Source organism: Malaya genurostris, chromosome 3 (assembly GCF_030247185.1).
Source record: "Malaya genurostris strain Urasoe2022 chromosome 3, Malgen_1.1, whole genome shotgun sequence".
NCBI lineage: Eukaryota > Metazoa > Arthropoda > Insecta > Diptera > Culicidae > Malaya > Malaya genurostris.
In genome coordinates, this window is record NC_080572.1 from 10,318,158 (window position 1) to 10,336,140 (window position 17,983).

The 17,983-nt window shown below is 37.8% G+C and overlaps 1 protein-coding gene across 3 annotated transcripts in view; it reads left to right on the forward strand.

Moving 5' to 3' along the window:
* Window positions 1–972: 972 nt before the first annotated feature.
* The window catches only part of LOC131439424 (phosphatidylinositol 4-phosphate 3-kinase C2 domain-containing subunit beta), a 36,795-nt gene continuing 19,784 nt past the window's right edge, over window positions 973–17,983 (forward strand). The window contains exons 1-5 of one of the 3 annotated variants that reach the window (XM_058610413.1): window positions 973–1,107; window positions 1,187–1,499; window positions 1,668–2,085; window positions 2,150–2,958; window positions 9,090–9,509. In XM_058610413.1, the coding sequence (XP_058466396.1) occupies window positions 1,679–2,085; window positions 2,150–2,958; window positions 9,090–9,509 (1,636 nt within the window). In that variant the 5' untranslated portion in view covers window positions 973–1,107; window positions 1,187–1,499; window positions 1,668–1,678. The other 2 variants (XM_058610414.1, XM_058610415.1) reach the window with 2 other exon arrangements.

Here is a 17,983-nt window from a genome sequence, read left to right on the forward strand (position 1 = left end):
TTCAGTTCAACTTTACTATTCTAGAGCTACAACTGTTAATAGTGAAAGTTAGCTTGCATATTGTTAATATCATCTAATTTTATTGTGTGCTGAAAATCACTATACTCGCATAGTTAAACTATTCTCCCATATAGTAGCTGTTACCATATTATTTTTCTGAGTGTACATCGTTAGTTGAATCAACGTAATGCAGCGGTTTCGATTCAATAGCGGCCCTTACACGAGCATTAAAAATGTCATTTTAAATGATGACTAACTAATGATGTAATTCAAATTTGTTAGAAATTTCGTCATTAGTGCACCACTACACGTTCATTAAAATGATATTTTTTTTTACTAATGACATTTTTAATGACTCGTGTAAGGGCCGCTAATGTGGTAGAAATATTTTTCGTGTAAAATATGTCGTCATACCGTACTATTTACAAAGTTCTGATTACTAACACAAGTAAGCCATGTGGTCTGCCCTAGAGTGACTATAATCAGAGTGGCGACAGCTGTTCGTTTGGAATGACAGCTCCCAGTTCCAAACGAGCAAACGACCTGTCAATTCAATGTAAAACTAATGGAATGTTTTGAATTGTTGCCAAAATTACGGATGAGATGTCGTCACTCTGGTTATAGGCACTCTAGTCTGCCCCATCTGTTTAATTGGTATCGATTTACTTCAGTGTATCCCGTAATGAATGACCAGAGATGCCAGGTCTGCAGATTGTTCTGCAAAATGAAGATTTCTTTTAAAGTTCTGCAGGCATTGTTTGTTGCAGTTTTGTTTTTGCAGACTTTTAAAATTCGAGTTTTTCGCAAACTTTCGTCAAAATTTACAGACTTATGAAATTGTCGTGACGTTTTTCTTTGCTCGCCAAGTCAGTTTAGCGTACTTTGCATTGACAACGCAAACATTTCTTCGGATTTACTAACATTTGCAACCCTGTGTGAAGATATTGTGAATTTTTACCTGGCATCTCTGTGAATAGCAGCTAACAGACAATCTGTCAATATAATCACAGAGTGGTAATTTTTTTTTCGGAAAACGTTGAAAAATGCAGTTTTTTGCTGTAAAACACACGGAATCTTTATGAAACGTTGTGAATATACCATATTAAGGTAATATTCTATTGATTGCATATTAAAAATGTACGGGCAACTGATTTCTAGTTCTGAATTTTCTTCGAAATACGTGCAGCTTATCGTGTCCACTTGAGTTGCAATGCTGGAAGATTTTTTATTCTGTATCACTTCTGTTCCGAATAATATGTGTGTTGGTGTTCCGCCCTGTACCCCCTGCTGACGATGATGTGCATGATGGAGAAAAATGTTCTTATAGAATGATGGAACAAGTAAGCCGGTTAGCAAGAGGCAACAGCGGCAAGGAGACAAGGCTATCAATTTATTATTTTGCGTACCAAAAGTGAAGAAGAAATATTGGAAGTTGTGTGTGGGATAGAACTCATATAGAGAGCGTAGTTGGTGGAAATAATCTGCCTAAAGAAGAAACGGTATGCAGATTGAATTCAATTTAGGAATTATTCAAGTGTGTTTATTCTTAGCAGCTAGTAAATAATTTATATACAAACGAAGGGCAATGTTCGGAGGTGGTTGAAAGTTGTTTTTGACTGAATTATAACTGAAAAAAAATCACCTAATCGATCATTTGTTTATTTCAGTGTACTAAATCATGGCCAACCGAAACGAGACCGACCTGGAACAACAATTTCTGGCTGATCTTGAAAAGGCCAAAGCATTAAGCTTGGAAACGTTGGAATTGGAAAAAATTCGTAAACTGCGTTATTCGCACCCAGATCGTTCGGTTTATTCCGAAGCAAAAACACTAGAAGAGTATAAAAACTATATTCAGCGGAAAGCTCAGCTTCATCAGGGAGTAACTCATACGAATAAAAATATATCAGCTCCTTCGGCACCCCAGCGTAATAACCTAGAATTGCGTCCTGCTGCTACAGGGGCTCATGAATCTGGTGGAAAGGATGAGGCCGATTTAATTTCGTTCAACGCTCCTCCACAGCCTCCAAATCCACAGGACGAAGCGCACAATAATCTCAAGGAGCTTGTCGACCAAATGCATCGGTAAGACTATTGTTTCGTTTAGCAGGTTTTGCTAGAGGCTCATATAAACTGTTTTTTTTTACAGTTTGAATACGCACAATAGTTCATTTGAGCATAGTTTCAAGACTCAACGTAGTATGAGCATGTCATCAGCAACTGCATTCGGTGCTTATAGTGCAACATATCTCCAGCAACAGGTGGCGCAGAATTACAATCCAGCAACAATGCAGCTTGTACCATACACACAACCCACAACGAAACCGAAAGTGCTTACTCCAGATGAATTAAATCGTTTGTATAACATGCCAACGTATGGTACTGTGCCGGTTGGACCACATCAGCCGGGGTTCGTTCCACAGCCTCAATACCCGGTCGTGAAATATCCTCAATATCCAGCAACATATACGGCCAATGCTCAAAGCGTTGTCGGGCCTACCTCGAGTATCATTTCTCAACCGATCGCAACACCCGTTCTTCCGCCGACGGGTGGTTTCATTCCGCATACATCAATAAGTGCTACTACCTCAGTGATATCTCAAACACCACCGGTAGTAAATCCGGAATCTGCCCTGGTTCCTATTCCAAAGCCAGTCAGTTCCAAACTTGGACTCGGTAATCGCACGACATCACAGTCGCATAAGTCATTTCCGCCTGCCATTCCGGGACCATCGAATGGAAATCTTTTCGCGCGAAATTCAACCGGTAGTAGCGACGGTCCCACGGCTAGCATCTCGAACAATAATGAAGTGACTCTGCGCCCGAAAAGTGATCCAACACGACTAGGCGACAACCTAATCGATTTGGGATTCGAGGACAGCTCGCGGGTTTCCGTACTGGAGGCGTTTGATCCGTTACTGTGTGGCAATCGGAGCAGCTCCGGAAGTGATGATAAAGGTAAAATGCATGCTCGGAGGTTGTTGTAGGCTTTTTGATGGAGTTGTGTTAGTGCTGTTCGATTTATACTGTTAAATTTTACGGAAATCGTGTTACTGTGTAGGACTTTTTACGAGATGCCATTAACCGCATTTTCATTAGTGACGCGAGCGATTCGAGAACTTTCATTGGTAATAAAAAAAATTAACAATGCTTGGTTGTGTAATGTAACTTTTTAACGAATATGGGAGGAGTTTTTGTGGTACCACAATGTTGTGGATTATCAACGATATGTGGAAGAGTGGAGAAACGAGAGACTGGGTGTTTAAAACGAATTTTTAATTGAATTGGGAAGTGAAATATTAGGAGAATGTTGATAGTTGCGACTGGATAATCATTTTTTTATTATGGTTATCGAATCTTAAGCCAATTGGTTGTAAAAAAACAACTGTGCCAATTAAATTAAAGTTTCAAGTTTTATTAATCACAAAACCGGTATTCTTTATGTTTTAAGAGCTGCTTGAAGGTTTCATAAATTTCGATTCATCTAGTGATACCAAAGGACACAAACAAGCTACTTCTTGTTGTGCCCATATTGAAGATCATTTGGTGATGACGTCCGTGAATGCTTTTCAATCTAACTTTCTTACAAGACTAGTATTCAGATATCTTCTAAGAAAATGATTGTAAAAAAGTAAAGATTTTTGGTTTTGAAAATTTTTTCATCTAACGGGCTGTTTGTTTTTGTTATATACATAATTTTACTACAAATTTTTTTTGCCTGTGATAAATTGTACTAAAAAAGGCGGATTCTACTACAGTACAATGAAAGGGAAACATTGTGTTTGTATAAGTTTTGTGTGCGTTTATGCAGCTCGTAATATGTCCTATTCTCGAAGACTTTTTAACCTGCACTTGTTGGGTCAGGACCTAGTATTTTCACAGTGGTTCTATCAACTGTAGATGAGATTTCAAAAAGTATTTAGAAATCTGTATTAAAAGAATTTGCCCCGTTTTATGTTCTAGTGGCGTTTATCCGAATAGGATTTTCATATACATCTATAGAGTCAACCAGAACTCGGTGCACTTATTACCTTGCTCGTGAGTTTTGCATCAGTAAAGTGGTATATAACCAATGGAAATTGATAGCTGTCATCAATCCGTTACTTCGGAGCCGGAGCTCAGATACCAATTAATAGGAAATTTTTACCTTTCATTTAATCTAAATTTGAGGGCCTGAAAATCGAAGCCATTCCTTTGAATAATTCCACTTAGTTCTGATCTGAAATCAGAACTCAACTCAAGAGCGGCGACAGTTTAAAGACTGTTCCAGAAAGTATGGACGCACTTTTAATTCGCTGTAAATAATTCACAAGTGTTAGATATTCAAATTTTATTCGATATGCTGATAATATTAGACTACAACAACAGAATATTATTCTCAACATTTGCTACTTAGCCATTGTAGACTAGCTGGTGTACCTTCTTGCGAACGTTCCTCATTAAATTCCGTACAGACTTCTTGGCGACAAGTTTTGACACTTTTTTTCAATCTTTTTCGAACTGTTGAATGGTTTCGGCTGCCGAGACATGTTTCCTAAGATGTGCCTTCGTTAATGCCCAAAATTCCTCAATTGGTCGAAGTTGTGGGCAATTTTGGTAGTATACCGTTGATTTCGAGTAGTGGTAAGAAGAAAGATCTGGCCAGAAGACAACAGGATCCTTGAAGTTTCGAATTATGGGTAGAAGTCGTTTTTGTAAACATTCCTTGATGTATATTTCGCTGTTCATTGAAGCAGCGGTGATGAAGGGTTTCGAAATCTTACCGCAGCTACAAACTGCTTGCCAGACCATAGCTTTCTTACCAAATTTTTCGACTTCAATCAATGTCTCGGACTGGTTTAACACTTGCCCTTCTCGCACCGTATAATATTGTGGTCCCGGCAAGTATTTGTAATCGAGTTTCACGTAGGTTTCGTCGTCCATGATAATGCAGTTCAAATTTCCAGCAAGAATCGTATTGTACAGCTTTCGAACCCTCGGCCTGATCGATGCTTCTTGCTTCGGACTACATTTTGGTTGTTTCTGCTTCTTGTAGGTTCGAAGATTCAAACGTTCTTTAGCACGAAGAACATTTGACTTCGAAGTGCTTACTTTTTTGGCCACATCCCGAACTGAAACCTCCTTCTTTTGTTCGAACGCCTTCAGTATACGTTTATCCAATTCAGGGTTAGCAGGACCTTATTTCGACCCGTTTTCGGTTTATCCTTAAAGGTGTTATCCTCACCGAACTTCCTGATTGCATTTCGCACGCCTTTTTCACTTACTCCTTTCATTTCTGCTATCTTTATCAGTGACAGTCCGCGTTCTGTGCACCATTTGTACACAATTTTTCGACGTTGTTCTGCTGAAAGTCCACGCATTTCGAAACAAACTAATGAAAACGAATAAACAACTGCACAAGTGGTTGTGGCAGCGGTTTTTGGTTGCGTCCATACTTTCTGGGACAGTCTTTAAGTTCAGATTGTTGGCTTAGTCGCTGTGCGAAGAGTGAATGATGAAAGTAAGAACCTGTAGAGGATATTGGGGATTAGATTCACTAGTAGAATTTGAAACTTGTATCGAAAATTACAAAACTAGAAGCTTGTGAGCTATTAAATATGGTCATGTAAGCGTTTTTTCAAACCCGAGATTAATTTTTCTTCAAAACCCGAACCCGACCAGTACCCGATAAAACAATAAAAATCTACCCGATCCCGAAACCCAACCACTGTACCCGACCCGACCCGACAAACATTCCTTATTTTCTTCGATCGCACTCTACTAATACGTATCCGGTTCTCTATGAGCAATCTCGATGGTGAAGTGGTAAGTAGTTCTACTAGCTAGAATCATGCTCAACGGGCATATCTTTTTGGGTAATGTCTTCTATACATTTTCAAGAAGTTTTTCGCTTTCTAGGTTGCTTAAGAAAATGGAAAGTTTTTACTTACTATACTGTCGTTACAGAGTAAAAAGTATTAGAAATATTTTCTTTATCACATTTCACTTTAAAAGTTGTGGAGATCTTCCGAAACTGAACCGGAATCGAGAACGATTTGAATCGAACTCGTTTATAACAATCGACTTATTTATCGCCAGGAAGATTGCAACTTTTGAGAGAATTTAATAATGCTGGAGCATACTGTGGATCGTAGCGATGCGTTCAATGATTTTTTTCGGAATAAAGTTGACCGATGAGTGTTCCGATTTGCACTGGCATGTTCGGACTTATGTGGCAGCTTTCTTTAGATTCGGCACTAATTTTGAGAAATGGTGAATTTCGGAAAAGGGGAATATTATATTGTAAATGTAACAGATGAAGAAATAAACGATGAATTTTTTTTCGACGAAATTGGATGACGTGAATAAGACAGAGTTAGATAATAATTCTGTTGTAGATTCGCTTCTTTCAATGGTAGAAAATATTCAATACTTGTTTGGGCTCGATGTTTGGTCATTAAAAGAACAGAACCGCTTGAGTTTCTACCATACTAAACAAGGTCAAGTGCATTTTTCTTGAATGCGAGGCTTTTGCTGTCGATTATAGGCCACTAATTTTTAAAAGGCGCCTTATTGTGAAGTTAGACGTATTCACGTCAATACTGAATAAAATCCTTAAGAAAACATCGATTATTAGGTGATACCTGACTGAAGTGAGACAAGAATATGTAAAACAGTGCATCTACCAGGTGTAGTAAGATAAAACCGCTCATCAACTGTCACCGGTGTTCATTATGATAACTGGAAAAGTTTGAAGATTGTAGAACAATTAAATATAACCCGGCAAACCATTTTTTTGCGTTTGAGAACATTGGGAAAGATTTTGAAGGTCAGTATATAGGTGTCGCATGAATTGACTGATAGGCAAAAAGAATACAAAAACCCATCAGTGAAGTTCTGCTCCACAGGTACAAAAGGAAGTATTTTGATGTGGAACACATCTTTATTTTCTATCTAGGGGTGCAAATCAGAAACTCAAGGAAAAATACACGTGGAAATGTGGTCAGGCTTTAATACACGCTTACCGCTCAGTCTATTTTGTATCAATTATTATTCTTATTTCATCATTTGATTGGAAATATTTCTAAGTTTCGATTTGAATGTATCAAGCCACGTATTTTTATTTATATATGATTGACATTTTGATTAGTAGCGAGCAGTGTCCGTTCTTGTCTGCTAAAAATCTCCGGCATACCGGATTTCCCTGACATAGACGACGATTTTGAAGGAGTAAGCGATATATCAAAGGAAAAGCATCGCTCTGATTGGTCAATCGATGCAAAAGCGAAACTGTTGGGAGCACGCGAATTTATAAATAGTAGCGAAATCATAGCTAACGTTTCAGTCCTACGCGTAGCATACTAGAGGTTGGTTGTTCGTAGACAGCAAGACAAAAAGTGCCATAAAACTATTTGAAGCTTTAATTGGTATGCTCTGATCTTGTCATGCAAGCTCGGATGAAATTCCATGTTACGACGATTCGCCTTAGAAATTAACAACCACCCCAGGGTAAATTTTGAGTGCTTAAGATTAATTTCTAATTTATATAAGATGAACTCGATTGATAATGAGAAAAAGTTTATCGCTTCAACCGAAATCGCAGAATGGTAGAGAAACTTAACGCTATAAAACCAACTGCTTGCATACAAAAATTGAACACAAGCTTGGCGAAGAGAAGCTTAAATGTCGAAATCGCAAGTATGTTCAAAGATATAATTGCGTAAATTGGGATATTGGTGTACTTTCGTCGGCTATAAAACAAATACAAATGAAGACAACCAATGTTCTGTGTTGGTTCCTAATCACGATCAATCTAAGCAGACTCTCGTGCAATTGCGGATCCAAAAGTATGACGATTGATTGAACTGTTTGATTGTAGATCATTAGAAATTTTGGTTGCCTTGTGCCACATCAAAGGCTCGAACAACCCCATGGGCTGATCCTTGTAGTTTTTTGCATCGAATTGTTACTGCCGATGAAAAGAGTGTCTATTTCGTGAATCCCAAGGAAACACAAAATCAATTTTCTTGATGTCATTGCATCACCACATCACACTCGAGCTCCCAAAGACTAGGTTGAGTACAACTGGAAAGCTCTTCCTCATGCAGCTTACTCACCAGACCTGACGCTATTAGATTACCACATCGCATCGATGGGGCACGCACTTAATGATAAACGCTTCACGTTGTACGAAAAACATACAATATACAAAATGTGTAGTCTAGCGATGGTGACTACTTTGAAAAATAAACCATTTTCCCAAAATAAACGTGTTTTTGACATAAAAAAAACCGGCTTCATATTTGTACACATGATATATTTGGCTAAAATGTTCATACCACTCAGCCTCCTTCCTTAAGGATTTCAGCTCTTTATTATAAAACTCATTCTAAAAAAATTATACTTAGTATTGATTTGGTTCTAGTAAGATTTTGTATTGTTCATTTTTGTTTGTCTGATTTTAACGCAAACCATTTACACAAAAGGTTTCCCACATATGCAATCGAATTAGTATAATCGAATGTTGTGTATGAGCTTCAAATATCGACTAATTGCTGCTCGGTGCTAGATAATGGAATTTCTCGAATTGCTCTTCATGCTCGTTATCGTTATCAGTTTGATCGGTTGTTATCATCGTATCACATACGGAAGCATTCACTTTGCCTCATCATTATCAGTGCTCAATTGGAACTAGAGCTCTCAGCAGAGCAGTTTAGAGTAGTTAGGCTTTTTTCTTAAAATTTCTGTAACTTTAGTGTCATAGATTTATAATATATAAAAAAGAAGGAACAAATAAAGATCGACCGAAGAGTCGAACAGAGTGCCTTGAGAAATCAAAACCGAAAATGTTGTTTATTTTCTGTTCGCCTTTCCTCCGCCAATCACTCACTTGAAGACACAAACGTCTAGCTAAATGTTTTAGTAGAACCTAGCCACCCAAAAGTAGCAGTAAGTAGTATGTAAGATGACGCTTTAGTTGAATATATTTTCCAGTATGTGTTAACTTTGAGTCCATTGCTTCAAAGAACTGTGCCCAAACTGGAAAATATAGGAACAGTGTTTCTAATGTTTGTTTTTCTCTTTCTCTTTCTGGGTAACGCCAACGCTAGATGAAACTGGCTCTACCTACTACGAGGACTACGATCCGTTCGACTACATCTACAGCGGAGGGACGCAGTACTCGGATCCAGTCTACGACGCCGTTAACCGATCGGACAAGACTCCCCTGTCACCGAACAGTATCGGATCTGGAGCTCCACCGTCCATCGGGTGGAACGTTTCAAGTGCATACGGTTTCGGAGAACCGGATCAAGACATCGATCCTCCACCACCGCTGCCGCCACGAAACACCGAATTGTATCAGTCGATGACCGGTGATGGAGGCACCATCTCCGGCAACTATGAAATCATGCAGCGGAGAATCGTGGAGAGACCATCATTCCCAACCAAATTGTACGAGAATGTGGTCATCAGGAAAAGTTACGACAAGGAGCTGATTGCGTTCTACAACATGGTTAAACAGGTGCGAGGTGAGTCGTTTGTTAATAGTTTTAACCCCTAGCTGGGGGATATTACGTTTTGAATTTTGGAGTCCAAGTTTTGCCGCATCAAAACCGATCACAACAATTTGGGCTTCTGGATCATTGCAAAAAAGACGTGTGAGTAATGCCGGAAATATAACCGGGCTGGCATGAACAGAAATAGAACTTAATGCTATACAACAAATTCAGTGCCACCTTTGTGCCATTTATCTTACACCAGGGCCGCTTTTACAGAGGGGCAGTGGGGGCACGGTTCTGGGGGTTCAGGGTTTTCAGGGGACCCACCGAGCAAAAAAAAAAAGGTCATCCAGTTAGTAAGGGCCACACAAATAAATTTTGCCCTCGGGCTCATTAATACATAAAAGCGGCGCTGTCTTACACACTTTTTTCTTCAAATGCTTGTCGTTTTTTAAGACCACCTCGTATTAAGCAGATTTCTCTTTATAATCTCCTAAAATTTTCGAAGTTCTGGTGAATTTGGCGGATTTGTTTCCTTCGGTTCAAAAATAAAAACGTTGGTTCCGTACCACCTTAGCACCGGTTTCGCTTAATAACACTATGTCAGATCCGGCCTAAATTGAGTCTTACCTTTATAGAATCAGAAGAATCGCTTCTGAAGACATTCTTCTTTATATATTAGGCCGATGGTGATGCCGGTTATGCACGGCTATTAATTAGTTGCACCCACAAATTGCCTGCCACATGAAGTACTTCTTGGCAAATTTGTCACCCTCTAGCATTTAAAACATATCAGGAATCGCGCGGGACATGGCCGCCGTATTGTGTTTGTCGGTTCGGTCCGGCATACTTCATTATCTGCTGAATGAGTTGGACGGAATAGTGATTATAACTTTTTGCCTGTTTCGTATAGAAATGTTAAGCAATCACGGTGAAAACCGGCTTTTGAAACGAGACTGAGTGTCGCATACCATTCGACTCAGTCGTCGAGTTGAGCAATGTCTATGTGTATTTGTCAAATAATCTCATGAGGTTTCCTCGGAGGTAGCTTGACCGATTTTCACAACCATAGGTTCAAATAAAAGGTATTAATTAATCATTGTAATACAGATATTGTAATAAAACTTCTGACACTACAATTTCTCACGTCCTATTTTGGCAAGGCCTACTTCGCTTTTTTGTCGCTTCGCTTTATTGATTTAATTCTGTGTAGTGTGTTTAGAATATTGAATCGACATTTTAACCGCACTACAAAAAAAGAGAAAACTTCTTTCAGTTTCAATCAGAAGACCTATAGTTCTGGCAGTGGCGTACCTAGGAAAATTAGCGCCCGATTGTCTGGGGACGATCAGTTGAGCGAGACAAAAAAATGTTCCTTACTTTCACCGAAAAGCAAAAGCAAAAGATAAAAGTTCTCACCGAAGACTGTTTTGCCGCCCTCAGAAAAAGATTGCATACGGCACATTTGCCCGAAACTCAAAAATAATCGCCCCCTCCATTTTTTTTTGATAAACACCATAAAGACGAACACACATTATTTCATTTTCCTGTAAGGTTATATCAAGTAACATTTTCAATTTTATGTCGTTTTCGCTTGATACCAAACCTAACCCAGTTTCCACCCTTACTGCTGTAAAACCGTTTGTTTGAAGCTAGTTTCCAACCTAGTTTTAACGTTGTTGAACTGAAAATCGAGCCAGTTTCGAACCTGGTTGTTATATCAGGTTTGCTCAAACCCCCGTTGCTAAGTGCGAAATCAACACAGTTTCGTGAAAAGTGTTTGTTTGATGAAATCACAGATTAACAGACATGACAGTATGAGTTCTTATAAATTCTTATAAAAATAATTTTTCGTGATGCACTAGTTCCACCTATATTGTACTGCGCGAACTATTTACTATCTGTACACCCCTTGTGTTATGTAAAAGTTTTTTTACTAGTTGGTTTCCTTTCGTTTGTCAACACTGATCAGCTGCTTGCAGGGATGCCTGATTTCATCCAAATATTTGAAAATGAATTGTCACAATAAATTATTGGATTACGTTGATAATATATTTAACTTTTTCGCGATGTTGGAAGGTAACCGTTTATTTGACTCAACGTTGTTTATCTAGATTATTTTTTATTGTGTTGGTAGTTTTCACCCGAAATTAAGTGGCGGCAGACCAGAAGCAAGTAAATATTGTAACAAAACGGGTTCGATTTTGTATTGCGTTGGAGGATGAGAAGTAGGCACAATTATGTACATAGTTTTGGCAATATGTATTAAATCTGTATCCTGCATGAAATTGGCATGGACGTATACAAATCAATACATTACAGGTAATTCTGTATTAATGGCAACTCTGTTGATAAATGAAAAAAATAAACACAGTCTAGATGACAGACAGGATGTTTTTGATAGGGTAACGTGGCGCCATCACGACACATGTGAGTACTGTCCCAAATAAAGGAATATTCGAAATGACCGTTAAAATGATTGAAGAATCTAATTTGAGTGTCCTGTCTGTTAGTCTGTGATGAAACTACCCTGGGTCAATTTCAGTTTTCTCAAGCGAAAACGACATTAGTAAATACTTGTAGCTCTTTTGAGTGTTACATCAGATATCCCGAATTGAAAGCTGAATTCTGAAAATGAATTATGAACCTGAGCCCTAATATTGATCTCTCGACTTACTCCTGCATTCTTTACTTGGATTCTGGACCTGAATTTTAGATTATGCACTAGAATTGTAGAATTTGATTATATATCTGAATTATAAATTTGTATGCTGGAGCTGTATTCTGGTTCTGGGAATGAATTCTGGACCTTAGATCTGAGCTTTTGTTTAGGACCTGGATTCTGCTTCCGATTTCTGGACTTGAATTATGGACCTGAATTGGGAGTCTGGGTTCTGGACCAGAATTCTAGGACTGTATTCTGTATCTGAACTCTGGACATAAATTTTAGTTCTGTATTCTGGAATAGGATTCTGTAAATGAAATCTGGATCAGGAACGGAGAATAAATTCTGGATCTGGGTTCAGAGATTTAATTCAGGACTTCGATTCTGCTTCTCCCTCCCTTTGGTTGGTGGGCTTGACGGTATTGCAAACATCATCACATACAATCAATTAGCGTTACAATTTGATAAAGATATGCGTTACAGTTTTTAGTTTCATAATTGAATTTAATGAATAATATATGGAACGACTTGAATAAGATGTTGATTGCATTACGCTCCAACATCCGGGGTTGGAGAGGCCGGTAGGGCTTAACTGAGCTCTTTTTTATGTTTTATTTTCATACTACCGGCCCTTATTACCAGTGTGAAGTGAAAATTAAGTAGAGTAAACGTATCCCAATTGGGTTTCACACGATGACAATAAATGAACGGTAAATCGAATCCATCTTTGACGTTTATTGGTGGTTTGTGTACCATGGAATACTGTGGAATGAAATAGAATATTGTAGAATATAATAAAATAATAATGACCGAACCAATGAGCAAACCACTGATAGCTGTCAAACGATGTTCATCCAGTTTATATTGTGAGGATGTATCGTTTGGGACCTGATGGGTGAGATGATGTGTGAATGAAATGTAAGAGTGAGTGCATGCAAGAACGGTAATAAAGGCCACCGTTTCAGCTCAGGACTAACGATCGACCAATAGAAGAGATAGAAATTGGGTAACGGTACCCCCATTCATCTCAAATCCATTAGTCATTTCATGTACGAAAACCATTAGTTAGAGTGAGATCTGTTATCTCTGTTTGATAGATTAATTTCAAGAATAACATGAAATCTGGAGCATTTTTTTTTTTTGTTCGTTAAAACAGCAGTATTGAATCATTTCTGAACTACTTTTATGTGCCATTGCTTCTTACAGACGAGACAAAGATTTTGTATTCGATTTTATCTCAATAAATTTATTGAAAGTCGAGTAATCGGTAAAATAACATGGTGACTCTACTAATGAGATGACTATTGGCACACAAATTTTAGTTAGAATCTATTAGAATAGAAATAGTAACTCAATGTTGTGATGCTTGCTTGTGGAATACATGTAGGTATGTATGCATGTGTGTATGCGTATGTGCCTGTGTGTATGTATGTGTTTTTGTGTGTACAACATACATTATACCGTTCCCTCGGGTGTGTTGTATCAAATTGGTTGTGACACATTTCGATTGCGAGTCAGTGTACCAGATGTTCAAAAGTGCCTGAGCGGATGGTAATATACTGTCAAGAATTAACCGAAGATAACGAAATGTGAACATGCTGTAGCAATACTATTAAACCCAAGTGTTATTATCATTTAAATAAAAACGCATGTCCTCAGTTCTTATCCGTCAAACCATGATGAGCTGCTCTACAAAGATCAATGAAACACTAATTTTTTTTTTTTTTTTTTTTTTTTTTTTGGATACGGATGACTGGATGAGGAACAAGAAATTCGAAAATGCTGAAAGAATTAGAAAGGAATATTGGTAAGAATATAAACACCATTGCATACAACTAACTTTTACATTTAAGGAAGCAACATTACATGCCAGCAAAAGTACGGAGTGAAAAATGACAACAAAAGACACGAATCACAGCTGAATAGAACACTGGAATTAAGGTAAAACAGAATACAAACTATGAACAAAGGTAAGAAAACCAACATGAAGAAATAATAGAAACTGCTGGGTAACAATGTAATTTCCTCATATTGAAAGAGGCGTTTATATGGCGCGCATGCGCTAATTCGGCCTGATACAAATTAACGGGGAGGGCAATACATTTTGGACAGGGCTGTAAAAAGCTGATTGGAACCCTTTCCCCACCAAAATGTAATATAAGGAAACTATAAGGACTTCGATTCTGCTTCTGATTTCTGGACCTGTAATTGAGACCAGAGTTCTGGAAAGGTATTGTAGAACTGAATTCTGGACATGAACTCAGGAGCTGAATTTTGGACACAAATCTTAGATTATGCACCAGGACTTGGATTCTGGAAATGTATTTTGAACATGAATTCTGGAAGTGGATTTCGGACATGAATTATGAAATTAGACTCTGCACTTGGGTTTTAATTCTGGATCTCAATTCTGAACATTAACTTTGGATCTGAATTTTGGGTCTGAATTCTACACGTATACTTTGGACCTGCTTTCTGGGCCTATATTCTTAACTAAACTTCGGAGTAGAACTCTGGATCCTGAATCTTGATTCTGCACACTTAAATTTTATTACTGAATCTCGGCAAAAAAATGCAGAGAATTGCACAGCTCAGTGCTCGGTAATCGTCTCAGAAAAATTCTTGATTGTATAAAATAAATAAAGAGGGTGTTTTATTAATGTTGATTTTAATCTAGCATACATAAAAGACAAGCACACTACAAAAGAAAACATCACGGCTAAACACAATTGTTTCTAGTGTTCATTAACGCCTCTACCTGTAAATAAGCAGATATTTATTAGTATATATGGCTCATTCCACGCAAAATCAGCCACCCAAATTTTGTTTTCATCTAACTATGTTTTTTAGGTAAAGAACTCGAAAATATTCGACACGTATTTTTTAATTTCAATATGGTATGTGGAATTTTTGAGATATGATTTTTTGAAGTTTCGCTTTTTCAAAAAAGACCCTCTTTTCAACAGCCTATACTATAAAATCTAATCAAGATGCAAAAAATCATCTAACACATGAAATGTGCGTCTTACCCTTAGCCCTTGCAGTGAGCTAGCTTTTACTAAAACTCGGTGAGGCACTTATCATCTAATGTCTCTTTTCGATTTTGCAAAGCACCACGTCGCCGTTGCTCGTGGAGCCAGAAAAAAATTGTAGTGAGGAAATAGATTTGTATATTGCGTGCAAAGCTAAGTGAAATAAAAAACTATCTACAATGCATATGGAGCATTCCACGCAAAATCAGCCACCCAAAAAGTTTTTTTCATCTAACTATGAAAAAAATCTAAATTCAGCTCCTTCGCTTCTCCAAGATATCAGCATATTACTTTATCGAATTTCGGAATAGAGCATGTGAATTTCTAAAGAATCAGTGTTTAAGTGTGTGGACTTGTATTTTGGACCAGAATTCTGGATTCTGAACTTGAATTCTAGATCTCTAATAATAAATCTGGATCTGGATTCAGTACCTGAATTCTAGACCAGAATTCTACAACTGGATTCTGTATCTGAACTCTGGACATGAACTCTAAATCTGTTCTGGAATTGGATTTTGTAAATAAATTTTGGACCTGGATTCTGAATTGAGAACTGGATTTTGAACTTGGACTTGACTCTTGAACGTTAATTCAGAACCTGGATTCTTTATCCGAATCGAGATCTAAAATTTAAAAATTGACCGTAAAACTCAGAAAAATGTTGAGGTTGAAGTAGTTAGTTAGTTAGTTTTCTTTATTAAAAAGACTTTCAGCCTGGCTGGTTGAGATTGAAGTAATTGTTTTCATGCCAAATGAAATAAAATTGCATGAAACATCGAGATCTAGTGTCATCTCGAGAATAATTTGATAAAAATTGACAATAGGTAGTTTTGAGATTTCAGAAATCTAAATAATTTGTTATGGCAAATGTCTTTGAATTGCATGAAACGTTGAGATCTAGTGTCATATAAAACAAAATTATTTTTAAAATCGATTTTCTGGAACTTTGAATTTTGAGATTTCCGAAACTTCAATTTTGAGATTTCCGAACTGAATTTTGAGATATCCGAAATCGAAAATTCTATTTTTTGATGTCAATGTCTTTAAAATATTTTACCCAGCGTCTCGAAAAAATCAGCAGAACTACAAAATCATTTATTTATTTATTTATTTATTTATTGTACAATCAACAGACACGATGTGGTCCTAATGATTAATTCTAATACTATGTAAGAATTTGGTCCTTGTTTTATGCCGTGAAAGATTGAAGTCAAACTCAGATGACACTCGATTGAATGACCGTTGTAAGCCGATAATCGCACCGTTTATCCCGTAGCTAGTGCGGCGTAAAGGAAGTCGAAGAAAACCGTTGTTGCGGAGAGCTCGAGGACGAACATTGATGTTGATTTCACGGAGCAAAGTGGGGCAGTCGATTCTATCATTCAAAACGTCTGCTATCATTAAAGCACGCGATAGCTCCCGTCTTACTTGCAGTGTGTCTAGACCGATTAGCAATCCGCAACTTTCATAGCTCGGTAGTTGATGAGGATTGGTCCAAGATAAACGGCGAAGAGTGATTCGAACGAATCTACGTTGAATCGACTCGATTCTATTAACGCCATTGAGGTAGTGAGGGTTCCAAACAGCTGAACAATATTCCAGAGTAGAGCGAACGAGTGAACAGTATAGGGATTTCAAGCAGTAAATATCCGTAAAATGCTTAGCCATTCTCATCACGAATCTAAGGCAGCGAGAAGCTTTAGCCACAATGTAGTTGGTATGTTGCCTGAATGTTAACTGCTCGTCAAGAACAACGCCGAGGTCCTTGATGCACGTCGATCTACCAATCATGAATCGCTCAATAAAGTATTCGAATTTCAAAGGCACTTTTTTCTCGTAAACGTTATGATCGAACATTTTTCTGGATTAACTGTCATGTGATTCAATTTGCACCAATCCGAAAAGATTGCCAATTGTCGCTGAAGAAACGTCGCATCATCTAAGGTGCGAATAACACGGTAGATCTTGAGGTCATCTGCGAAAGATATGCGCGGTCCTTCCAGAGAAAAATTAAAATCATTGCCTCTAATGAAAGACAAAAAGCGCATTAAAACCCACAGAAACCTGATGAGCATAGAATCCTTTTCCACGACACAAACGAATGCAAGTCGATTCAATACTATCTTCGATTGTGGGAAGAAGCTCAGTTTAAATGATCACGTCCATTCACCACGAACTGCAAAGAGATTTAATGCATACGTAATTATGAAGATGGAAAATTATACATTGTTCGTTATTTATTGAAGTTTCGACAACCAATTATTTCAAATATATAGTTTTATCTCTTCGATTCGATGCGACCTGATCACTGTTTCGCATTCCTATATAGAATTCAAAGAGTAGTCCTGCGTCAAAACGTGCGATATCAGTTCAGTGACCAGTAGTATATAGATATCTACGCACTTGCACATTTGATTAATAGTCAATTTTCGGGAATGTTAATCCCTTTCAGGGAGCCTTTCAGAAAATCTGATTTTTGCTTTTCAAGGGGTTCGCAGGTTTGCTTTCTGAGAATTAGATCTTTGGTAGGTTAGGTGGTATTCTAAATGACACACCACAATCAAGAAAAGAGCGTCTCTTGCTCATGAAAAATAATTGTTACGGTCGTCGCTGAATTGCGGTTCTGTATTCTAAATGACTGTAGAATTGCATTTTCATGTTTATGAATGATAATGATCATGGATAATCTGAAACTTAATCTAGTTTAAAAAGTTTTCCCGAAAAAAACCTTCATAAAATAAATGCACGTTTTTTCGCAATTCCATCATGATTTAGCGCCCCTACCGGCTGTTGGCGCCCGAGGCGGT